General features: G+C 38.2%; 1 protein-coding gene across 3 annotated transcripts in view; it reads right to left on the minus strand.

The window, feature by feature from the left end:
* Nucleotides 1-26,451, minus strand: part of LAMA4 (laminin subunit alpha 4) — a 182,282-nt gene that overhangs the window by 7,633 nt on the left and 148,198 nt on the right. For all 3 annotated transcript variants that reach the window (XM_081251258.1, XM_081251257.1, XM_081251259.1), the window contains exons 19-35: nucleotides 26,159-26,298; nucleotides 23,585-23,761; nucleotides 22,766-22,911; nucleotides 22,159-22,321; nucleotides 21,142-21,275; nucleotides 20,504-20,675; nucleotides 19,241-19,372; nucleotides 17,661-17,803; nucleotides 15,680-15,818; nucleotides 15,081-15,218; nucleotides 13,312-13,445; nucleotides 12,232-12,396; nucleotides 10,248-10,401; nucleotides 4,902-5,089; nucleotides 3,444-3,633; nucleotides 2,548-2,703; nucleotides 993-1,152 (exon numbers count right to left, since the gene is read on the minus strand). In XM_081251258.1, the coding sequence (XP_081107384.1) occupies nucleotides 993-1,152; nucleotides 2,548-2,703; nucleotides 3,444-3,633; nucleotides 4,902-5,089; nucleotides 10,248-10,401; nucleotides 12,232-12,396; nucleotides 13,312-13,445; nucleotides 15,081-15,218; nucleotides 15,680-15,818; nucleotides 17,661-17,803; nucleotides 19,241-19,372; nucleotides 20,504-20,675; nucleotides 21,142-21,275; nucleotides 22,159-22,321; nucleotides 22,766-22,911; nucleotides 23,585-23,761; nucleotides 26,159-26,298 (2,631 nt within the window). The remainder of the gene's footprint in view (nucleotides 1-992; nucleotides 1,153-2,547; nucleotides 2,704-3,443; nucleotides 3,634-4,901; nucleotides 5,090-10,247; nucleotides 10,402-12,231; nucleotides 12,397-13,311; nucleotides 13,446-15,080; nucleotides 15,219-15,679; nucleotides 15,819-17,660; nucleotides 17,804-19,240; nucleotides 19,373-20,503; nucleotides 20,676-21,141; nucleotides 21,276-22,158; nucleotides 22,322-22,765; nucleotides 22,912-23,584; nucleotides 23,762-26,158; nucleotides 26,299-26,451) is intronic.

Here is a 26,451-nt window from a genome sequence, read left to right on the forward strand (position 1 = left end):
ATTTATTTTTTGGATTTATTGATGCTACTTTTATTATTATTTTTTAAAGTCTTTATTGAATTTGTTACAATATTGCTTCTGTTTTTTTTTTTTTTTTTTTTGTGCTGTACGCGGGCCTCTCACTGCTGTGGCCTCTCCCGTTGCGAAGCACAGGCTCCGGACGCGCAGGCTCAGCGGCCATGGCTCACGGGCCCAGCCGCTCCGCGGCATGTGGGATCTTCCCAGACCGGGGCACGAACCCGTGTCCCCTGCATCGGCAGGCGGACTCTCAACCACTGCGCCACCAGGGAAGCCCTGCTTCTGTTTTATGTTTTGGTTTTTTGGCCACGAGGCATGTGGGATCTTAGCTCCCTGATCAGGGATCGAACCCACACCCCCTGCATTGGAAGGCGAAGTCTTAACCACTGGACTGCCAGGGAGGTCCCAGGATTTTATTTATTTATTTTTAGAACTATTATGTTCCATCACCTGGCATAGGGACTGTCATAGCAGAGGCACACAATAAAAACTTTGTTGAATGAGTAAGAGAGTAAGAGTTGAGGAGAATAAAAATCCAGAAATAAAATGTTTTTAGGATAGTGTTGTCTGCTAGAGTTGCTGGCAAGGGGAAGAAATGGACCTTTCCTTAGTAGGAACAATGGGTGATGCTTAGAGGGAGCAGAGAAAGACCTAGAGACTGAGGTGGCCAAGAGCCAACACAGGTTAGACCATGGTGCAGCACAGGAAATTCTAAAGGGGCTAAGATGGTCTACCTCCAGAGGTTTGGCAGCTGTGGAGAAGCACTGGCTGGGGAAAGCAAACAGGGATGGGCATGGTCCATGTGTCTAGTTTGGAGGGTAGGAGAGGAGAAAGGTGGTCCTCATGGAAAGAGGCCATTTTCTAGGGCTAAGTGAGTTAGATTTTCTGGTTTTTATCTTTGGGCCCAATATCCCTGTTAGCCACCTCTAGGAAAGAAGTATTTCATGATTCATGTTTTAACATGTCATTGTTACCTAGAACCACGTATCCTCCTTCTGCTGAAAAGTATGTTCCTGTTTCCATTGGGCCTTCAAAACAAGGAGTCACGCTAAATGTCTGAGAAGCAGAGGTGATGGAGGCCCCATTGAGCTGGAGATTGCTGAGGCAGCCACTGAAGCTGTAGACTGAGTTTATCTGAGAGAAGAAGACATTTCTTAAAATCCATTTTCTCAACACTCACAGACGTACCAAAGGGAAACAAAATGAAGGGATTTGAGTCCAGAGAGAAACCAAGTAATTTCTTGCCTTATTTATCTTAGTTATCTGAATGATCAATAGTTTTCCAGGTAGTTGCTTTATAACTAGCTCTTCGAAGCTGGAATTTTGTATTTGATAATGACAGCCTACCATAATTAAGGTAAGGCAAATTTTTACGTTTTTCAAGACAAGGTAAATTGCAGCTGTGGTTTTCAAATTGAACATCAGAAATATCCTCGTTGGTTTCTCTTTAAGAAGAACAGCTGTGCCCTAGATCACCTAATGCTGATGAGGGCTAGCAAAGTTCTTAACTGTTAAATCTACCATGGTTAAATAAACAGCAGAAAGCTTGCTTCATTGTTTTGTGGTTGAGCATTTATCATACTACAAAACATGAAACACGGGCCACTTGAGATAACTGATTTCACACTGCTTTGGAAATCTTTCTTTTAAAGAAGTTATCATGGAATTGGGGGTACTTACTTAAAATCTAATTAAACATGAACATTTTCCCCCTTTTTTGCTTTATCCACATATATTAACGGATCTTAGAAGTATATTAATTCTTTGTGTTAAAGTCAAATCTATATTTATGTTAAAAAACTTAGTCCTTTGATGCATTCCTTTATTGCTAGATAATTTTTAAAGGTCCAATATTTTAAACTTTTAAATTACAAAAATAATGTTGTTGTTGTTTTCTACTATATCCTCACGTCTCCCCAGGGGTAACCACATTTCCTTGCACATTTACAAATTGTGTGTATGTGTGTGTGTGTGTAAGAAACGAAAATGAGATCATAGTTTACATAAGGGCCTGAAAGGCTTTTTTCATCCAATAATATATTGATATAATGGAATGACTTGTTTTCTTTTATGGGTTTTTTTTTTTTTTTTTTTTTTTTTGGCTGTGCCGCATGGCTTGCAGGATCTTAGCTCCCCAACCAGGGACTGAACGCAGGCCGTGGCAGTGAAAGCACTGAGTCCTAACGACTGGACCGCCAGGGAATTCTTTCTTGGGTATTTTTTTAAGATTAAAAGTATGGGTACTTGCTGAACAAATAAGCATCTCCTTGAGACATAACTTTTCATGACAGTTTATATCTCTGAAACATTTTTCATCTCACCTCTACCCTAGAATCAAAAGATCACTCTGGGCTTTGTAATGTCACAGGGTGGACAGACAATCTCAGGACAATACCCACTTATGTACCCCATCTCCAGCCAAACTACAGTTTTATTTTTTGCCAGTTTCCTAATCGTAAAATGAGGGCTAGATTAAATGATCTTCCAGCTCTAAAGGTCGATGGCTCTACCTGGTCACGCCTGGCTTACCTGGACATTTTTCACAGCCTTTCCAGGAGCCACACCTCCCAGATAAATAGGACCCTTGATTTTCCAGGTAGCTCCAGTAGGGGGAAGACTTTCTTCTAAGACTCGAAGACCATCAATAATCAGTCGGCCGCTGCTCTTTTCCCGAATAAATATCACCTGGATGGAGAGAAGGACAATAGAGAAGGCTGTGTTGCCTCTCCTCCCAACTGTGCTACTGCAATGCCACAGAAGTTCTTTAAAAAAGTGGTCCTTTCTCTGAAGGAGTATCTTCCTTTAACGCTTGATTTAAAGTTACAGGCTTAATTTCCGAATACAGCTTATGTTTAGCAGAGTTCTCTATGAGGCTCTGCCCAGCTGGCCAGCCCACATGCTCTCTCTTGTAAATTTAATTATAATTAATTGTAATGCAGCTGACATTGCTTACTCTTTCCAGTATATACACACTGAATTGCTTTGATATTTAGGTTATTCTAACTGTTGTATCCTGTCGTCCTAACAGATATACTCTTCACTTTGTACCTTCCATAGCTTAGTCTACGAGACACTCAGCAATCATTGAAAATTTAGAACATTATAGGCAGTGGAAAAATAACCCAGTCAAGCGAAATATCCTTAAAAACCAAACTTCGGTTTATGTTGGCCATTGATCTTTTGTTTAAAATAACTGCACTAAAAAAAAATTGATCTGTCAAAAAAATTATACTCAGACTGTATTTCTTTTAAAATAATATGCTTCAAGATTTTTATAATGAATTAATGAAGGTTTTGAAATTGAACATATAGCAACAGAATTTTTAAATGGATGTTTCTAGAAAAACCCCTGGTGGGTATTAGTGTCAGTCCATTTGACAGTGGTGGACATTTGCTGATAATAATATTCTCTGCCTTCAACTTACATCATGCCACAAACCATCATTGTATTTCTCTTGGCTTCTAATCTTCAGTTTCTTGTGGCCAACATTAAACATGAAAACCAAGCGGCCGTGGGCTAAGAAGAGAGCCATGAAGTCATTCTCTTCTTGATCCGAGACATAGAAAATCATCCCATGGGAGGAACGTGTTTTCAGACGAATGGAAAACTGGGATCTGGTAAATGAGAAGAAAAAGCTTACCACCTGTCAAAGGAGACTGAGGGTGATCTCTAACTTCCCAAGGCAACAGAGTGTAAGGAAGAATAAAGCCATTCGATCTAATCCCAAGCAACATTCTTCTAATTATTAGTATTATTAGAAGATTAGAATAGAATACTATTAGATTAAAGATTAAATTAGAATACTAACATTCTTAGTATTATCAGTGAGTATTGGGTAAGCACTGCTAGTTCAAAAATGTAAATCCTTCTCCATTTCCTCACACAACAGGTGTGTTGTTTCAGTAAAGGATAATCTCATGTCTTCCTTTTAAAATATGGTTGCAATTAGTTTAGTAAAAATCTTTATGTTAAAGAAGCTTCATGTGGACAAAATAGTAGTAATTAATATGCATATATAATTTTGCATAGAAATAATACGATTTGTGTACTAAAATACAGATTCAATTTTCTCCCTCTAAAAATTAATCGATGGATATCACATGCTAAAAACAGCTACCAGAATGTGTAGAAATTAAATAAAAATTTCTAGAAATTTAGCTCTAGGCCATAGGTAACATACATTTATGAAGCTAATTTCCAGTCTGATTAACTCTAAATTTTTCCTGAAGAATACAAAATACTGATTCTGCCCATTAGGAAAACAGGAAATTAGAAGGCATTAGGAGTTTCGTATTGAATGCACTGCTTGTATGAATGTTTGAAAGAGCTACATAAGACCTATATAAGAATATCTGGGTGCTAGCAGTTTACAAAGAAATCTTCAATAATACTAAATAACCTGGACATTTGTGAAATACCAGGAAGAGTGATGAACTTTAGAGACAGCTTGAGGGCCAACAGAGATACAAGTGCATTTGTATTTTCAGTGTCTTTCCTTATTAACCTTCCAGCAGTTCAGATGCATTCCCATTTACAATCTGAACGCAGTTTGTATGGGGGAGGGAAGGTGATAGCAAGGTTAAATGATGAGTCATTTAAAATTTACCCCATCTTCCTTTCTTTGATTGTCTTTTCTTTTTGATAAAGTACAGCAAACTCCTAGGAGAATGCTGTTTTATGCACCTTACTTTTGGGAAGAAAGTCACAGAGAATGTTATTTGTTGCACAGTATGAATCATGTACTATTTAGTATTCGTTCTGATGATAAACGAATAAGATTAATTTGGCACAGAAAAATTATAGGAAAAGGATGACATATGGCAAATAAGGATGCAGCCCAGCCATGGCATCAAGTTTCTGAAAGGATAGTATGTTACTTTACTTTTCACCAAAATCTTCTTTTAAGTGTTCAAACTCTTGGCGGCTGTTGGCTGTCCCTCCGTACTGATAGGCGTGCTCTATTGCTCTAGGGCTGTTGGAAAGGTGGCAGTGAGAGTCTCTTGGAACATTCCTCTCTAGGAATTTCAGGCCAACGGGATCCCATGAAGGAGCATCCTTACTTTTCCCTCCCTATAAGAATAGGCAATGAATCATTTAAGGGACAAAACTGACATACTAGTAGCAAAAATTCATTTTTGATTTTCTTATCATTAATAATGATGATAAATAATTAAAGGGTATACTATTTGTGCATTTTCCATTCATAAAATATTAGGCCTCTCTCTTCCTTCCTCTACCACCATAAGCAAATGCCAGCAGTAGCTGCAGCAGTAAGAACAACAAACAACAACAGAGTATGTTAACAAATCCAAAATTCTAGTCTGTGATAGTGAAGCTATAGAGACAAGTGCTCTGTGATTTAAATTAAATGCACATCTTTTTTTTTTTTTTTTTTTTTTTGGCTGCATGCGGTCTTAATTGCAGTGCACGGCCTTTTTGCTTTATTGCAGTGTGCAGGCTTCTCTCTAGTTGTGGCACATGGGCTCTGTAGTTGCGGCACCCAGGCTTAGTTGCCCCGTGGCATGTGGGATCTTAGTTCCCCGACCAGGGATCGAACCAGCATCTGCTGCATTGCAAGACGGATTCTTAACCACTGGACCACCAGGGAAGTCCTAAATGCACATCTTAATCAATGATGAAAAATGAAAAAGCTGGCAATAAAATAACCCTGAGACAAATCAATAAAATCCTCGTATCATATGCAACAATATCACTTGAATACACATATTATTATTTACACATCCTGTATAAAAAGTTAACAACTTAGTAACATCTTCAAAATATTTAAGAATATTTTTGGTGATAGGTAGCAAACCTATGTGACAGGATATAAAACAATTTTTAAAAACTATCTTGTGCTCTTAAAATTACACTACTGATTTTAAAATTTAGAATTGTGAAACTACAGACTAATATTTAATGGTCATTTAGTCAATTTCTGAGGCAAAAGTACATGCAAGTAAATCTGAGCATTCATCTACTCATTTATTCAAGCAAATGTTTATTGAGTACCTAATAGGTAGGAGTGAAGGGGAAAGAAATCAACGTTTCTGCGTGCCTTCCATGGGCAGTGTGTGGTGGGGAACAGAAAGGTGAGTAAGACATGCTTCCTGTTTTTTAAGGACTGAAAATTGATTTGGAAGAATAGGCTTTTAAACAACAAATTGGAAGACAGGTTGTTGCTGGACAGAAAGGACCTTAGATGACTTGGTAAAGAATGGGGTCTTGTGTTTTAGGTGATGAGGAGACACTCAGGTTTGAAAAGCAGGGAGTGGCCTGATCTGACCCACTTGGGGAGAAATCCTGCAACAAAGCAAGGGTGGAGAGAGAGGAAATATTTGGCACTAGGGAGAATTGGAGAACACAGTCTAAGAGTCAGGATGAGACACAGGATTAGAGGAGAAAAGACAATTTCTGGTTCAGATTGTTGAATGAATGCACACATTTAGTTTTTCTCCTCCCCAATTCCCACTGAAATGTCAGAAGAACTATACACATAAAAATAAATCCACAATAGTCCTGGAAGTCTATGAGGCTTTCTACTAGTCGAACAAAGCAGTGTGGAATTTCCAGAAGATAATAATACAGATTGGAACAGACTGACAATAAAATTCTTAATCTCATATGGGCAAAAGATAAGACCTCCAAAAAAAATCAGTGTTCCAGGCAAATCCCAGAATTACCCTCAAAATACAGGTATGGTGGGCAGAGGGCAGATGAATGAATTAAAGGGCAGACCAGCTGTGCCAGTGCCCTGCTCTCAGGGCAGAGGCTCTTAAAGTTGGGTCCTTATACTGGAAACTCTCTCAGTGGTGGTTAGATTGGAGAAAGTGAAGTGGTGCTCGGAGACTCACCTGTCCTAAAGAAAAGCCCACCTGGTTCTACCATCCCTTCTTCCCTTCCTCACATAGTTGTCAGGACTCAGAACCTGATTCACTGCTACAGAAGCAAGCCTTCTCTCTTGGATGGAGGAAGTACATCCAGTCACCAATGTGTTTTTGGTTGGCCCAGGCTCTCACCTATAAATAACGGCCATAGCTTCAAGCTACGGGTGGGCAGAACGGGCTGGAGTGGGGCTTCGGGGAGACTCTTTTCCTCTAATGTATCTTGGGAAATTTCCCCTGACTCCACACTGTATTCCAACCCCAGTGGAGTAACAACCCTTATAATGGGAGATTGATCACCTTTGTCTCATTGAGGAACAAAGCTGGAAATGGTGTGCACGTGGCATGGAGGGTGCGGGTGAGAGATTGGTGGGGGTTGGGGACTTTCCCCAACTCTGGCCATTCTTCATTCTCTCCATCCCAGTGGAGAGGATCTCACTTTTTCTCAACCAGTGTATCCACTTAGCTGTGAGAGGAGAGTGACAGTAACTTAGACGACAGGGGCTCAGCAAAGCAGGGCTTGTTGGATCACGAGTCTCAATTGACCAGCCTTGCCTTTCTCTGCTTCACTGTGGGAATACGTGGACTAGGACCTGTCTCTTGTCTGCTGCAAAAATTAATAAAATTTATAAATGGCAACCAAATACCCTAAATCCTCTGTGGATATATGCTCTGAATAACAATAAAAAAGAAAAGTTATAATTTAATCAATTGCTCTGCTACCATATAACACAGAGACTCAGTTTACTATCCCAAAATGGGTACGTGTGTGTGGATTCCCACTAAACCCCACTAGACTTGACTTTACCAGTGTAATTTCTTTCTCTGAAGGTCTATTAGTTGCAATCCAACTGGTGGTACCAATTTCAATTTAGCAAGATTCTTTTGTTTCAGATTATAGCCAAACTGGTTGAGTTACTTAAGACAAAGAGGGAAATGTGTTACAAGGATATAGGAGTATCTTCCACAATCCAAGAAAAGAAAGTGTAGTGAGGGTCCTACCACAGGCAAGAATCAGGAATTGGAAAGCTAGGAAGAATTCAGGTACTCCTTTTCTGGATGTTTCTGGTATCTCAGCTTTGTTTTTCTCAGTGTTTGCTTTCATTCTCTTTTTCTCTGCAGGACAGCTTTCTGCCTTTTTCTATAAAGAGTATATTATTTGTGCATTTTCCATTTATGAACTATTAGGCCTCTCTCATAATAACCATAATAAATAAAGTCTATAATAAATTAAAATGTGATAGGTGCTATGGAAAAAAGAACAGCTAGGAAAAGGTAAAAGATCAGTGGTAGTGGTAGAAGGCAGGAGGTGGGCTGGGGTATAAAATAAGGGCTAAGATACATCAACATCGAAAAAACAAACAACCCAATTAAAAAATAGGAAGAAGACCTGAATAGACACCTTTCCAAAGAGGAAATGCCAAAAGCCAACAGGCACATGAAAAGATGCTTAACATCACTAATCATCAGGGAAATGCAAATCAAAACCACAGTGAGATATCACCTCACACCTGTCAGAATCGCTATCATCAAAAAGAACACAAATTGGTGAGGATGTGGAGAAAAAGGAACCCTCTTACACTGTGGGTGGGGATGTAAATTGGTACAGCCACTGTGGAAAATAGTACGGAGGTATCTCAAAAATCTAAAAATAGAACTACCATATGACCCAGCAATTCCACTACTGGACATATATCTGAAAAAACAAAAACTCTGATTTGACAAGATACATGCACCCCAATGTTCATAGCAGCATTGTTTACAATTGCCAAGATATGGAAGCAACCTAAATGGCCATCAACAGATGAACAGATAAAAAGATGTGGTATATATACACACAATGGAATACTAATCAGCCATAAAAAAGAACAAAATTTTGCCATCTGCAGCAACATGGATGGACTTGGAGGCATTATGCGAAGTGAAATAAGTCAGAGAAAGACAAATACTGTATGATGTCACTTATATGTGGAATCTAAAAAATACAACAAACTAGTGAATATAACAAAAAAAGAAGCAGACTCATAGAAAACAAACTAGTGGTTACCAGTAGCGGGAGGAAAAGGTGGAGGGAAAATATAGGGGTAGGGAAATAAGAGGTACAAACTATGAGGTATAAAATAGGCTACATGGATATATTATACAACATGGGGAATATAGCCAATATTTTGTAACAACTATACATGGAGTATAACCTTTAAAAATTGTGAGTCACTATATTTATACCTGTAACTTATATAATATACAGCAACTATACTTCAATTAAAAAAAAACAAATAAAATAAAATAGGGGTTAAGGTAGGGCTCACTAAGCAGATGACAGTTGGGCAGTCCTAGAAGGCGAAGGAGTTGTCCATGCAGATATTTGGGGGAAGAGTGGTCCAGGCAAGAGGAAAGCTCAAGTGAGGATCTTAGGCAGGAGTGTACATGGCCTGTTTTAGAAATAGCCAGGAGACCAATGGGAGGAGAAGAGTGAGCAAGGGAAAGAGGTCTGGAAAATATAGGGCCTCTTATGACATTGTAGGAGCTTGAGCATTTACTCTGAGTGAAGTGGGGGGCCACTTTGGGCAGAGGAGTAACATGATAGGGCATGTTTAAAAGGATCTGGTTGTTGTGCTGAGAACATACTATTGGGCAACAAGGTAAATGCAGGGAGTCTTCTTGGGAGGCTATTACAGTAATTCATATGGGAGATGATGATGGCTTGGACCAGGATGGAAGCACTGGTACCTGAGTGCATTGTTAACATTGGACCAGGAAGGAGTAGGGAGGGTTAGATTGAAAGAATGAGAAGGAATTAGATTTTCACTTGTAATAATGAAGGCAAATAATGTACATGCTAGGAGTAAATGAACGAGAAAGAAGAGTCATCAGTGAACGCGATTTAGGACTCAAGAATTTGATGAAGGAGCTGCCCTAGTTGATGCCACAGGTCAACTGTGTGAGTGGTTAAAATGAAGGTCAAGAAAGGAGGGGAAAACAGGGTAAGATCAGAAACTAATAATTTCCATGACTGTGACAGAAACCAGAGATCGTTATGCGAAAGCAAATGATACTAGAGAATTAGCACAATAAATAATATATATTATAAAGTACAGAGTAATTTTAACTATTGTAATGAAAAGTAGTTGGAAGTATGAGTAAAAGCTTATTCAAACTGTTTTTCTGGGAACAAGAAATGATACAACAAATCTGGTAAACTGCAATATCAGATACTACAAGAATCGTATCTTTCACATGTACACAGTTGCAAACAAGAGTAAATTCTATAAAGCATCAGTGTCTAGAATTGTGTGTGTGGAATACAAGGGCAATCAGGAAGTTGGCAAGGCATTATCTTTTACCTTTTTATTCTGACTTGTTTCAGGCTTTGAGGAAGTTTTTCCTTTTTTGTGAAGGAGAAACAATGGCGAAGACTCAATGGGACACTCATAAAGAGAAGTATGGACCTTTTCAGAATACCGCTGGAAATCTTCGACCTCCACATCTCTATCCAACCTGTGTTTGTAACAGAGGAAAGAAAAACCTTAAAAATGTTTAGAATTACATGATGAAACTATGGCAGTCAAAGAACTTTAGCAATTAAAATGTGTGTGTGTGCACATGTACATGATGGGCCTTTATCCACCAACCACTACCTTAATGAGAACCCTTGAAATGATCATTTAACCAATTAACCAATAACTTTGTACCTGGCACCAGCACATTCTGACAGATGAACATGTTTTCCCTCACCATGCTCTGGGTGATGGGGACCTCATCTGTGTTACTTAATCTGTATTAAATTCCTTCCTTGAATGTTTTTGTACTCAGGGGGCCCTCACTGTCTTTGTTAAGTATAAAACAAAAATGGAGCCTACAGAATGGGAGAAGATATTTGCAAACAATATATCTGATTAAGGGTTAATACACAATATACACAAAGAACTCATACAATTCAATGTAAAAAAACCAAACAACTTGATTAAAAAAGGGGGCAGAGGGCCTAAGTAGACATTTCTCCAAAGAAGACATACAGATGGCCAACAGACATGTGAAAAGATGCTTAACAACACTAATCATCGGGGAAATGCAAATCAAAACTACAAAGAGATACCACCTCACACCTGTCAGAATGCCTGTCATAAAAAAGACAAGATATAACAAGTGTTAGTGAGGATGTGCTAACCCTCAATATAAATTGGTGCAGCCACTATGGAAAGTAGTATGGAGGTTCCCCAAAACATTAAAAATAGAACTGCCATATGATCCAGCAATTCCATTGCTGGGTATTTACAGAGGAGAACAAAAACACTAATTTGAAAAGATATATGTACCCCTATGTTCACTGCAGCATTATTTACAATAGCCACAATATGGAAGCAACCTAAGTGTCTACTGATAGATGACTGGATAAAGATGTGGTATATATATGTATATGGAATATTATTCAGCCACAAAAAATGAAATCTTGCCATGTGTGACATGGATGGATCTAGAGGGTATTATGTTAAGTGAAATAAGTCAGATGGAGAAAGACAGATACTACGTGACTTCACTTATATGTGGAATCTAAAAACCAAAACAGACAACAAAACAGAAACAGAGCCATAGATACAGACAGCAAATGGGTGGCTGCCAAAGGGGAGGTGGGGGTGCAAAACCGGTGAAGAGGGTTAAGAGGTACAAGCCCCTCTTACAACGTAAATAAGCCCCAGGCGTGTAACAAACAGCAAAAGGGATACAGTCGATAATACTGTAATAATGGTATGGGGACAGATGGTTAGCAGACTTATCTTGGTGAGCATTTCATAACATATGCAAATATCAAATCACTATGTAGTACACCTGAAATTAACATAATACTGTACGTCAACTAAATTTCAATAAAAGAAAAATGATGAAAAAAAGGAAGTCATGCATTAAATTAAAAAAGACTTTCTGAGACCTTTGAGGATGATTTGGGTTATGTTGCTCTGTACTATACCATTGATAATAAGTACAGAAATAATCGCATTTAATATTTATAGTTTGCTGTATGCCAGGTGCTTTATGCACATTATCTCATTTAATCCTCACAACAAGTCTACCAGGCAGGCCCTGTTATTATCTGCATTTTGCAGGTGAAGAAACGAAGGCCTACTTAGCCAATGTCATACCGAAATTAAAAGGCAAAACACCTACACACAAACCCAAGTGTGTCAGTTTCTCAAGCACATGCAAGCTTTTGATTACTACCCTCTAATGCCTCTGATATTTCATAGTTCTAAGTTTTAAGACCATAAATATTTTCATGATTGACTTGATCTTCTTTATCATGCAGATTTATGAATAATAAAAATATTATACCTGGTAAAGTAGGCATTACTTATACAGCCAGTGAAATTAGCATACTGGGGACTGATGGGTGAGCCACCGAAGTAGAACTTCTTTTCATCTGCTTGTGTCTGTTCCACTTTCCCTTTGGTAGGGTTCTTACTCCCAAGTCTGCTTTTATCTACGATCAATTCATACCTGTAAGGAAAAAGCCTCTTTAAACACTACACAGCTAACATTTTACCTCGAGTTCCATTCCAGGTTGCAGGTTTTCTCATGGAATTGAAATGGAACATCTGGTTAATGACAAGATAACAAGTTGCCAGACTCTTCGTGAGACTCTGGATAAAACGGCTGACTATGTCTATATGCAGAAAAGACTCTCCAAACTATGACTAGAATTTAAACCCATAGAAGCAAGTTCAGATGCCTAGTCATCGGCAACTTTTTTTTTTTTTTTTTTGGTGTGGAAAAATCAGAACATAAATCATGGTGATCATTTAATCACACTTGTGGGAAGCTATTTTCATTGTAAAGCACATTGATAGTGATTGGAAATGGTGTCTTGAAAAGACCTATTAATGTTTTTTATAATGGGAGGGCTCCATAGAAGTGGACATAGAATAGCAGCAGTCTATAACAGAAATTTCTTTCTTTTTCCAGAAAGACTTTCTTTTTATGAAAAAGAAACTCAGTATTACATATTTTAAAGATAAAGTTAGACTTTTTAAAATGTGGCCGTAAATGCAACATTCTCAATTGTTTAATTAAAACCTAATGAAACCAATTATTTGCTGAGCTCCTTCTATGTGCAAAACACTGCACTCCATTTAGTAAGTGCTATGTGCAGGTACTTCCCTCAGGAGATTATAGCTTATGGTTTCACTGGGAAAAAAACTTTACAAACCTGTTAGTTAATTTTATAGTGATTTATTTGGCATGTCTTAAAAATTAATATCAGTTTTTTAAAAGAAGGTAAGTGGTTCCTTCTATCATTTTTTTAAACACTATAAAAGTAATATTATAGCCTATTATTCACAGTGGTCACTGGATGGAATCATGCCCTACAGATAAAGCCATCTGGTGGAAAGAAATTAAAGTGAGGAGCTGTACCTTGCAGGGGAGACAGAGGTAATGATGAAGTGGGACAGCCCGTCATTATACTGCTTATCTGCTGACTGCACCTTGATTCCCTTTACATCCATGATCACAGTGCCATTCTTCAATGAAATGGAGAACACGTCTGACTGAAATGCAAGCACAGGTTTTTTAACTAGGGAGGCCAGGTATCCAAAAGATGGACACGTTTTCAACACTTACTTAATGGGATTGTTTAAAGGAACACCCATCATGTGGGAAATTTGCTTGAAAAATAATTTCTATGAACAACAACAACAAAATACTCTATTGCTTGTATTGGTGTTACCTATAAAATCAGATACATTTCAATGGAAAGAGGAATTTCCTGTATTTTGAACTGAAAATTTCAGGTGATTTTGTCATGCTAAGTAGTTGTCATCCCAGCATCAGTTACTTTCTTAACTCAGGCATTCCTATTCTGTCATCAGTCTCACTTTTGAAAAGGCAATATTTGAATTTCCTTGGGGATGTAGCTAGATGACCAGGCATGGGTTAATTTGCTAATGTGGCTTTTTAAAATGTTTCACTTTTCATCTACAGGGGCAGAAAAATTTTAAAATAGCAGAAGTTAACATCTTTTTCTGAATTTGCTTATTGCTTGTCTTAAAATATTGGCAAAATGATAATCTCCCTTCTCTTCCCTATGTGGGCATCAGCCTCTACAGTTAGCCCTCAACATAACTACTTTTTGTGGACAAAAGGTATTATTTAACTAACCATGGTAATCTGAGGCAGGTTTGGTGGCAGAGGTCCTATAAAGTGTTTTGGGTAAATTCTCACAGATGCTACTGATTTAAATTGGATATAAATGTGACAGATACAAGGTAATAAGAATGAAAAGTAAAAGCTGCTTTTATAAATCATATTATGACCTGGTCCATCAGTGTATATATTGGTGATGACCTTTTCAGAGATAAGTCAGTTAGATCACCAAACATTTACAAACCTATTTTATTTTCAACACAGTATATATCTTTATAAGCTGAGCTACAGTGTTCTATACCAATTTCAAGAACTATTTCACAAACTGAATCACACATGAGTTTGTATATATACACAGAGGTTCTTAACATTTTTTGTGCTATGCACTCTTTTGGCAGTTTGGTGATACATATGGACCCCTTCATAAAATATTTTAAAATCACTGAACAAAATATGTAGGAATACAAAGGAAACCAATTACACTGAAATACAGTTTCAAAATATTGAAACAATAAATATGTGATTATAGTTATATATATACTTCTACATTAAGGCACTAAATAATATAATCTATTAGCAGATCTAATAACTACTGCAATTTAGAAGTAGCAATGAGCAAAAATATTTTGAGATACCTGTGACTACTATAATGTGCAATGAAAAATACCTGTGATTTCTATTAATGACAAAGTGACAGGTACTGCTAATATTACTGTGGTTTGTTGCCAACATTCACAATTGAAGAAAATGCTAAATTTTAGTTAGAGAAAATAAAGTTGTAATTTTTTCTCACCTAGTTCACAGACCCACTGAATTCTTTCCATGAACCCCTGAGAGGCAGCTCTATGAAGCCCAGGTTAAAAACTCCTCATATACAATATATATAATATTTGACAAAGTGTCTGAAATGAGACATTTGTGTGTGTACACGAGTCAAAATTAATCTGAATTGAAAATCACTTTTAAGGTGCTTAAAAGTATTTTTAACAGACAAAACAATTACCACAAAGAAGCTTCCACAGGGAAAAACAAATACTTACCCCTGAAGCATAATAGAATAGTAACCCATTTGGCTGTAATGTTCGGAAATTAAAACCTCCCTCAAAGCCATCGAAAAAAGATATTTTCTGAATTGAAGCAATGAAACTCTGTCCATTGAAATATGCTCTGCGAGATATCTGTGTGCCAAAGAAAGCAGGAATACAGTGTTTGGATAATTATCAAAAGCTTAAAATGTCCATTTCTTACATACCAAAGGTCTTATGTGCTAGTTCCTACGTTAATAGTTATGTTTTAATTTCTGGCTTATACTGGAATTCAGGCATGCTAGCCTTCCTTCTGTATGCCTCTAAAAGACGGGGTTTCAGCTTTCCTACTTCCTCCACCAAGAGTGAGTGAAGATGCTCACGCAGCCTCTCTGGGCTTTGCTAGCCCCAACCGTTGAAAAATGAAGCAACCGTTGAAAAGTGAAGTCACAGAGGATCCCCACAAGCCTTTTCAGCTTAATGATTCTTCTTTCCACTGGTGGCAGAAAAGAGCCCAAGGTATACACAGAATCACACAGAAAAGAGCTTTTTCAGCTTTTAAGAGTGGTAAGTTTCTTGTCTATTTATTAAAAACCTTGTGATTGTGTACTTACAAGAGAGTCTTCTGGGCATCCATAACCAACTCCCAGGGTTTCTGTCTGTTCTAATAAATTGAAATCCTTCTTTTGGAACTGGAAACCCTTCATGCATCCTCTGAAATTGATATCCAGGGGAAGGTGTACTCTTAGGGTCCTGTAAAAGAAAATTAGTCTTTACTGATATAGCCATGATGATGATGGTAGTGGTGGTGATGATGATGTTACCCTACATATGTAGGATATAAAAATTTGATTTTATTTGTAGCTCTTTTTAATAGCTTTATAATTATTCATATTCTCATGCCTTCTTTCATAAGCATACAGTAATGTCTAATCTTTGCATACAGAACAGCTTTATTCTGCACGAAGCCCATTTGTTTACTTCTTTATAATTTTCAAGATCCTTTAACTTACATTAGCTCATTTTATCTGTATAACAATTCAGTGATATAGATGGTGATGCTATTATTTCCCTTTTACAGATGATTAATAGGTTGAACCATAATGAACTGACATATGTATGGGTCAAAAATTGGCAGTTTCGGGCCTCCCTGGTGGCGCAGTGGTTGAGAGTCCGCCTGCCGATGCAGGGGATACAGGTTCGTGTCCCGGTCTGGGAGGATCCCATATGCCGCGGAGCGGCTGGGCCCGTGAGCCATGGCCGCTGGGCCTGCGCATCCGGAGCCTGTGCTCCGCAACGGGAGAGGCCACAACAGTGAGAGGCCCGCATACCGCAAAAAAAAAAAAAAAAAAAAAAAAAAAAATTGGCAGTTTCACGTGGTTTACCTATAAAGTGAAACTGAGAAATATTAAGTAATTTTTTTTAATGTCACAAGTGGTAAGTTAGGATTTGAACCCGGGTCTTCAGTCTTCCACTAATCCACTTGGGTCATGAACTCATTTACTTGTCCTTAATGTATCTGCAACACACTAATCAACTAAGGCTAGAGAAGTTTTTAGTGAACGTTGGGCCTCTGGAGCAATAGGAAAGTGAGAAATCCTTTATCTTTAAGATCAAGGATGACATTTTGCTCAAAACTGTAATCCTAGCACCCATCATTATGGCTAATAGATAGGAAGTGCCCAAGAACATATTATTGGATATTGTATGAATATGAAGTTAATTTTGAGCAAGTTACAATGACTTCCATGTATTTTAGGTGAACACTGGCCAAGTTAAGGGGTAACAGTCCCACTGTACTCTGCTCTGACAAGATCATACCTGCATGACCATGCTAATTGACAGACTGAGGTGCACATACAGCAGCCATAATGGTTAAATATCCCATGTGGCATGGCTGAAGGAATTGAAGAGGATATTTAGTTTGGAAAGGAAGCTTATGGTTGGGGCCTCATCCCAGAACAATTAGAATTTCTGGAGAATGGTCATGGGTAATGATGTTCATAAAAGTTCTCTAGGTTATTCTAATGTGAAGCAGGGTTGAGAGTGACTGGACTGGAATATCCTAAAGTTGTCTCTTAGTTTTAAGAGTCTCTGATGCTATGAACCGATGGTAATAAGAGACAGCTGAATTTCTGAATATATTAATGTTTCATTATACTTAATTCACAACCCCCACAGGCTTAAAATTTTTGTTTACCCTAAGATGCTATTTGAGAGTTCATATAAGTCTAAATTAATACTAAAACAAAAGTAAATGAACACAACGCTTCTTTGTTTTCACATAATACACATGCTCCACCTTTCCTCTTGTGGATAAGAAATATTGCATTAGACTATGTTCTAAGAGTAATAAATAATTAAAGAAATCTGTAGATCACATCTACTAGAGGACAATTTAAGGGGGTCATGGGGACTAGCTGCACAGGGCCCATGGGTGAATGACTGTGTGTGTGCTTCTGTAAACGTGTACAAAAGTAGTAGGTGGGAATGCTCAAACACCTTTCCTGGATGTTGAATCCTCAGCCCAGTGCTTCGTTAGGAACAAGCAGCTTTGTTAGGAACAAGCAGCTTAACAACAACAAAAAAGCTTACCTTGATTCTAAGATTTCTGGGGGAGCTCCTCCAATGTATATGTCTGTAAAAGGTACTTTCATCTTTTCATTGTCCATGCTCTTGACATGTCGTCTGTCAACTACCAAAATCATTTTCTTATCATTGTGGTAAATGATTGAGATCTGGGAGAAATAATGCATAGTAAGTTGATCACTGCTTAACAATCACCTTTTTGAAGACTGATATATATTTTAATTATTCTGGTTGTAAGAGCTGGGCCTCCATGTTCTTATGCTTGTTTGTTCACAAAGCGGGAAATAAGATCTTTCTTTCTTACTTACAGACATGAAAACTCTTACTTACATAACCAGAAGTTCATATTTGCTGGAGAAGGGTTTCCATACGGAGACAGAGCTAGCCCAAGAAAAATTTTGCTATGAGACCAACCGTTTTATTTTGCCCCTTTGAGGGGATTCAGGAAAAAAATTATAAACAGTTACCTTCTGGACCCTGGACTGAATGCTGCCGGGTGTCATTTTTTGGTGGTGTAGTGAGATGTTTTAATGAATGTGGGAAAGTGCCAGTCAGAGAAATAGTTAAAATATTCTTTGTAAACCATGCTCATGAAGGCTATGGACTTTGAACTGAAAAGAGAAATATAGCCTCTACTCTCTGCATTTCAGTTCAACTTAAAAGATATTATGCCTTTTATATATTTTATTAAAGTGTAGATTTAAAGTAGTTGTTAGTGAAAATAGATGAAATATATTATCAGTATACTTCACGTCTGTTTCAGGACTAAAGAGCATTCTTTGTGGGTTTTCTTTATATGAAAATCTGTGTCAGTATTTTCTAAGTTTTGGATAAATGGTTTAAAAGGAAATTATTTACTTATATCTACTCTTTTTACATTTAATGGGACTCAAGGAAAAAGCAAAAAAATGGCTGTGTATCTACACTCTCATTTTCAACAAATGTACAGAAGTGCCATCATAATCAAGAGATAGAGTATTAATGGGAGTCTTTTGATCAATGAAGCAATTAAAATGAATCTTCACTCTTTTATTAGAAACTCCCATATGGGACTTCCCTTGTAGCACAGTGGTTAAGAATCCGCCTGCCAATGCAGGGGACATGGGTTCGATCCCTGGTCTGGGAAGATTCCACATGCCACAGAGCTACTAAGCCCGTGTGCCACAACTACTGAGCCTGCGTGCCACAACTATTGAAGCCCACGCACATAGAAGGCTGTGCTGTGCAACAAGAGAAGCCACCGCAATGAGAAACCTGCACACCTCAATGAAGAGCAGCCCTCGCTCATGGCAACTAGAGAAAGCCTGTGCACAGCAAAGAAGACCCAACACAGCCAAAAATAAATAAATAAATAAATAAATAAATTTATTTTTAAAAAAAACAACTCCAATATGATAAAATATCCATTCTTTTAAAGCAAATGTTATCCTGGAGTTGAGTAGGTGAGGGCCTTTCACTTGGTTTTTATATGTGAAGGTGTTCAGTTTAATTACTTTCTCACCTATCTCATTTGACCATCTGATTAGATCAGTAGATCTAAACACAAATAAAACAAAACAAAATACTCAAACTGCAACGATCAGTACCTCATGGTATTTTGCATCATTAATTTGAGCTTTCTTCATTGTGTCTTCAAGATGCACAGGGCCGTTGCTAAACCCAAAGTCATAGGACACGTGTAGGTAACCATTGTGTATTTCCAGGCTGAAAAACATACTCTGTGGAGAAGAAAAAAGGTTATAAGACGTGAGCGTCTCCTATTATGAAAGAGAAGGTTTAGCTGAATTTGAGAAATAACACTGTATTCTTTATTATTGAAACTGAAGACTAAAGAAGTCTCATGATATTCTTATTATGAAATAAAAATCACAACTACATCCATATCAGCAAGAAATTTCTAACCTGTTTAAAAGTCTTTCAAATGAAGATTTTTAACAGTCTTGAATTCCTTTGTTAAAGTTTACAAAATGATACGATATCTGATTACCTTGCAAGAACTGACATCAGGAAAGATGAAAATGTGCCAGCTGAATTTCAAAGACAACTTTTGCCAGTTGGTGAATGAGACTGAATAGCCGTACCATGATTTAGTAAGCACAGCCAATCATATATTTCCTACATTTTTATTTATAGGAGGTATCTTGTCTAGTTATGATAGCCAATAAAACTTAGTATTGAAATAAACTGGACTCAGGACAAAACTTGTATCACAATGCGTTTAATGAGACTTTCAAAAATACTTAAGCATGTTTAATTACACTGTTCTCACTAACACTGCCATTAATAATTCTTGTATCATTAGCAAAATAAAATTAATTTTACTTCATCTTTATTTTAAAATTGTATTTATTTTTATTCAGTATTTATATAAATTATCCTTTTCCTAGTTTTGAATATTATTTTCATATGTAGTATATGTATATCATTAATAAATAGATGTATGTGTGTGTATATATATATATATACACACACACACACACACACATATTAAGCATGCAAACTTCTTTTTAACTGATTAGGGCATATGATTTAAAAAGTCAGTGCTAAATTTCTGTAGACACATGCTCGCCTAGATCTTGGTGCTGATTTTCCTTAAAGTTCCCTTAGTTTATTATAGGGGTTATATTTAATATACATCCAAAAACGTACTGTAGGGAAATGCATCTCATGGCTGCTTTTACTTACTGCTGACATCGTTTCCCTGAAGGAAAAAAACCCAATTTTGCTTTCTAAGCTAAAACTTCAGTTTGATGGCATGACACACTCAACCTGGGAAGGTTCCTAGAAACATGCATGGCAGAAAGTAAAGGCACTAAGGGAGAAGATGTAGGATTTTTATTTTTACTCACTCCATTGACCATCAGGAGCACAAGGCCGTTGTCAGCTGGTGTTCTAACTTCTATGTCAAAGCGAGTCACCTGACCGAATTTCCCTCTCCTTGTGATATCCCTCACCACGGCATAACTAGAACCATCGAAGAAATAGCTGGCAGCCCGACTCTGAGTAAAGGCCAGTTTATCTCTGAAATAAAAATACAAGAATCATATGAATATGACAGCTTCTGTTATGCTCTTCAAGTGAGGCCCTTTTAACCCATTCTCACGACATTTTTCATGGGCCTTAATAGCATTTAAATGAAGTCCTGATGTCTGCATGGGAGACACAAAGAAGCATTTAAACAAATTGTTTGTAATGGATTTTTTTTTCTCTACCCTATGTGCTAAGATAACAGAAGGTTCCAGTGAGACCCCAGTCTCTGGAATCTGAAACCAAAGCTGCAAACAAGTAGTTTAACACTTTTAGTAATAGTGCATGCTCATTATGGTAGAGAAGAACTGAAAAGTTGTGTGCAGGCATGACTATTATGCAGTTTCAAAACTGGTTTCCCCCCCAAAAAAGATTGAAAACCTGAATATTTACCCACACTTGTCTCATCTGCAGCTCTTGCATGGCTATCAAATTTTTAGTACTCTTAACACTTTCTTACCTGGCACAGGGCACTGATTTGGAGGGATCCATATTATAGATGTGCTTAAAGTTGTACAAGCTGATCACATCATTGTTCAAAGTGGCCAATTCCAGGCAGCCAACGAAGCCAGGCAGGTTTAAGCTGGCAGGGAGCTGTGAAACAAGGTGAAGTCAACTGTGCCATGACCACATCTCATCCAGTCCACACAGATCAGGCAGTGAGACAACAGTAGGTCAAGGGGACCTTCCCACTGATAGAAATATCTTTCTAGACCTGAGTCTGTGTCTGTTCTATGCTAAACCATTTAGAATAACAATGATTTTTCAGTTGTCCGTATCTTAGCAGAGAGGGTGGGGTTTATTGAGCATATACTATGTGCCAGTCACACACCTGACTGTGGATTCATGACCAAAGTCAATCCTTACACCAGCTCTGTGAGGTAGGTATTCCTGTCCTCACATATAGAGAGGGAAAGTAATTCTCAGAGAGGTTCAATAATGTGCCTCTCACTAGTGAGTAGTAGTTCTGCAACTGAAATCCTAGATCAACTCCCTGTCTTCCTGCGCCTTTCCTGTATCTGTCCTTCAACAGGTCTCATCTCCCCTCCTAGACCCCACCCCCTCCCTCATCCTAGGTATTTCATTTCATGCCTGTATATTAGCTGAGATAACTGAGTTTTTGAAACTGTCCTCTGTGAACCTGAAGACTAGCTATAAACCCACAAGGTACAGACATTCCTGCAGTAGGTGGGGGTAATTAATTACATATGCGTGTATCAGAATGAAATAAATTGATATTCAAGTGTTAGATATAGCTTGAAAGTATGTGACACTATGAAAATATGGGTAGCACAGACCAGATTTAAGCAGCAGATTTATAGATCCTAATTCAGAATTCTACCGCTCACTGAGCTAAACTCTTTTTTTAAAGATATTAAGGTTTCCATCCAAGCCCCGAATCACTGTAGGCTTTATGGACTTCTAAAAACAATCACTATAGATTTGCAATAAGTCAAAATATAGCTGGATAGCTCACCTTGAAGTTTGAAGGCACGCCACCAACATAAAACACAGTGTCCTCAGGATCCAGATCCAACAAGGAGTCATCTCCCGCAAATTCCCCCTTTTTAATAAACTTTTCCTCTGCGGTGCTACTTAGACTTGGGACTGTTAAAAACACCTTTCCGTGTTTTCCTACCCTGTTCAGATAAAGAATTTTCACTCTTTATTAGCCAGATAATTTGTAGAAAATATGTTTTTTTTAAAATGTCAAAATGTGAATGTCCCTTCATCACAGAATTGGTGATTTGATTTTGTCACTTTCATAGGCATTTATAGAATGTCAACAATCAAAGGGAAGGGGAAAAAAGACATTCCATCTTGAAATCAATTCATGGATTGGCCAGATTAATAAAATCTAAAAATCAGATTGCTCTTTAGAAGTGATGACTATTCTTTCTAATTTTTTATTTTCCACTAAGGTATCTGTGAAGGAATACAGGAATAATGGGAGAAAGAGGAGCAACATCCATAGAAAGACTGTGTGTGTGTGTGTGTGTGTGTGTGTGTGTGCACGTGTGAGTGCATTCAATAGATTTTTAATGAAATGTGCAGATGAGCCCTGTGTCACGGATTCACTTTACCTTTCCATCTTGACAATGCTGAAGTAAGCGGGCCAGGAACTGACAGGCTTGGAGTCCAGGGGAATCTCTACATCCTTAGTTCCCAAATTATAAACGTACACCAGGTTATCATTTTTGATTGCAAGACCCATGTACTCTTTTTTGGCCTGAAATGTCAAGAAGTCTCTTAAGTAAAATCCATATGAATGAATATCATCTTTCGTTCTCATTTCTTTAAAAGACAATTAGCAATCCAGATGCTTGGCTGTATATAAGGCATGTCTGGCTTGAATTATTACCAAAGTGCCTGTTAGACTGGGCAGCGCCTCGTCCTTTGCAGCCTCCCTGGGGCTGCATCAGTGTGCTGCCTCTCCCCCCGATCCCTCCATGCCTGTCCAAATATACCTTGGGCAGGAAGGCAAGCAACTGTGGGCTTGTGGACATTTGATGGCTGCCAGGAGTGTGCTAACCTTGTTTGGTTAATCTGGGGATATAATGCAGCCTGGCAATACCGATTGCTATGCACCTTCAAAGCAGGGTTCAGCATTAAACATAATAGGCCTCTGTACTCTGGGTGTCTTTGAAATGCTGCATTCAGACTCCTCAGAGTTAGCAGTGTGAGGCCGATATGAAGAAAGCACAGAAATATCCCACACAGAGAAGGAATTACTTGTCCCAAAGTCACTACTTTAGTCTTGGCCTTAAAATGGTCTATACCTTTTGAGGTGCTAGAATGGAAATTTTGTTTATTTGCACAGATAGCTTTGTTTTAAGGCAAGAGAAAAAGCACTTATCTTTCCTTTCAACATTATTCCATCATTTACAACCACGTGCTCTTACGTTTTTGCTTCCAAGGTATAGGACGAACTGATCTGCAGTCCCACTCAGCTCTGGTTGCTTCACAGGAGGAGGCTTCATGTACAGGCTCAGGGACGTAAAGGTCTTTAAGTCATCAATTCTGGCTTTGGGATGCACTTCGACTGACGACTGACCATCAAACATCATGGAGACCTGGATCTGGAGTTACAAAATTATTCCATTACAAGTGCCCCGCAGAAATGGGCATAGTGCTTTCCCATGGTTCTCAATGGGCTTCCCTCATTCCTTATGAGGTCTCTGAGCTTTACCCATGACCTCCAAGCTTTTGTTTACTTATGTCCTCAACTTTTTGGAGAAAGGATTTAAGGAAGATAATATAGTTTAAATTTAAAGTGAGGTGAAAGAAAGCAGAACAAAAAGGTGACAAAGTAGGTCTAAGAATGAAGATAAATATGCATTCCACAATGGACTACATATTTGGTTAAGGTGAACTAAACAGCTTGAAGGGATACTTGGTCAGTTATACCATTCACAAGGCCCATAAAATTAACAACTAATTGATCAGGAGAATAATAACTAATCTTGGGTACTAATATAGCTAGGACCTTTTCCCTAGGGTCTTCAAAAGAGCAGCATGGGGTGAGGCTGTGAGCAATATCCCTGACCATGTCTGGACAGTTGGGAAGCGTCTAGAGGCCAGCTCTGAAGTCTTAGATGGGGTCTTAAAACCTGGCTCTGCCACTTACTAGCTATGGAACCATGAGCAAATCACTTAACCTGTAGTTTTCTCATCTGTAAAACGAGGACAATAAATTTGTTATGAGAATGAAACAAGATGATAACTATAAAGTGTTTTCCAGTGCCTGGCTTTATCATTATAATAACTGTAGTGATGAGTTCATTAAGATGTTTCTTACAATGATCCTTAGAAAGGCATCACAACAAAGCAGGATTTAGTAAATACATTTCTAAGAGGCCCAATATAATGTGCTGAACTGGTCTGATTCGAGGTGATTTTCAGAGTATTAATAAGTAGATGGACTGTGTATATTCATGTCATTTATGCAAATATTTATGAATAAGTAGATGTATTACATAATTGACTAATATTAATTTGATTAATACTGATGGTCAGTGAGTTCAAGATTATATTTCTGAGTGCAGCTGTCCTATGTTGCCAGTTGAGTAAAGGACAATAAATCTTAATGAACAATCAAGCAGTGTATGGGATTAAAGTTCCTTTGTAAAAAGTGAGAGTTTGAAAAAGATGTATATATGCATAGGAAGCATCTCCCTTTGGGGAGCTGTGTGGGCCCCAAAGGCATGGCCAAGACTCTCTTCAGAAAATGGTTTCAGGTGATTAAGGCCCCCAAATTCTACCCCAAAGAAATAAAGCTACCAGAAGGCATTCACAGAAACCTAGCATTGGAAATGCCATTTCTTGACAATAAATCTTTTTTGAAATGTTCTTCAAGGTATCTAAAAAAGGTGATTTGTGGTGTGGGACCAATTCTCATATATCTTTTAAAAGTTGGGGGTTTCCCTGGTGGCACAGTGGTTGAGAGTCCGCCTGCCGATGCAGGGGACACGGGTTCGTGCCCCGGTCCGAGAGGATCCCACATGCCATGGAGCGGCTGGGCCCGTGAGCCATGGCCGCTGAGCCTGTGCGTCTGGAGACTGCTCCGCAACGGGAGAGGCCACAACAGTGAGAGGCCCGCATACCGCAAAAAAAAAAAAAGTTGGGTATATTTACCAATAATAATTTCCTTCATTACAAAATAGTTGATTTCCAGTTCTTAATTCTGTCAGTAATTAGGACCAACAGTCTGTTCAGGCTGACTCTCAATTGAAAAAATAAAACCATATAATTTGGTTGTAAAAAATAATGCTGGTCTACAAATTAATAAAAAACAAATTAGAAAGGGGGCCAAGAACAAGCCACGTTTTGCCACACTGAAAATGTTAATTGCTGTGTCAGGATATTTCCCATCAATGCCGGCACTAGTTATGGTGTTGTGTTGCTTCTGTATAGCATCTCAGGATGGGGTCTTTGTTGAAATTGTTCAGTTTAGCTGCTATGTGTTAAGCCTGTAGAGAGGTCAGTAAAAGCTTCGTATCATCTATGTTGCACTAGAGAATTCTTTGAAGAGGTAGACGAGCAAGATTATTCCATATAGTAACTGCACAAAGACAGCTGTTAGGATAATGAATAATAATAATAATAATAATAAAATTGAGTCTTTTAGTGGGGTTGGCTTTCCTTGATTCCTTTTGCTCTACGATCTTTGTTGACTAGGTTAAATGTGTGCTTCTTAATCTTGGTTACACATTAGAATCACTGACGAGCTTCAAAAAAATACAGGTTCTGAGCCCTTCCTCTAGAGAGCATGAGTATTGCTTTGAGGTTGGGACCAGGAATTGGTTTGGTTTTCAAAGCTCCTCACGTGATTCCAATGAACGCATGGAGCTGAGAACGACCAAGTTGGATAATATAGTAGAAAGTTTCCAGCTCTGGAAGCTGCCCAAGGAGCCTGAGCTCAGCCTCACGCTATCATTATCACCCAGTGACTGATGACGACTCCTTTCACTGGTTACCTTGCTGGCAACACTTCTGGTCTGAGCAATGAGCTCTCGGATCCTCTGGATACTGGCAGAAACATTGCTTGCAGGCCGCTTCTGCTCTACTGTGCGAAGCTGATCCAGGAGCTGAGGGACAACCTCTGTCAGATTTCCAACTGCAGTTAATAAAAATTAATCACTTGAGTAGATAACTCAGTATTAAGTCTACTTCAGGAATGAGATGAAGAGACAACAAATACATGGTTACTTCTGGTAGAACTATAAGAAATTATTTTTAATTCTGAAAAATTAGCAGCTAAGCCCAAAGC

This window comes from Mesoplodon bidens (genome assembly GCF_964165515.1).
Source record: "Mesoplodon bidens genome assembly, chromosome: 12".
Lineage (NCBI taxonomy): Eukaryota > Metazoa > Chordata > Mammalia > Artiodactyla > Ziphiidae > Mesoplodon > Mesoplodon bidens.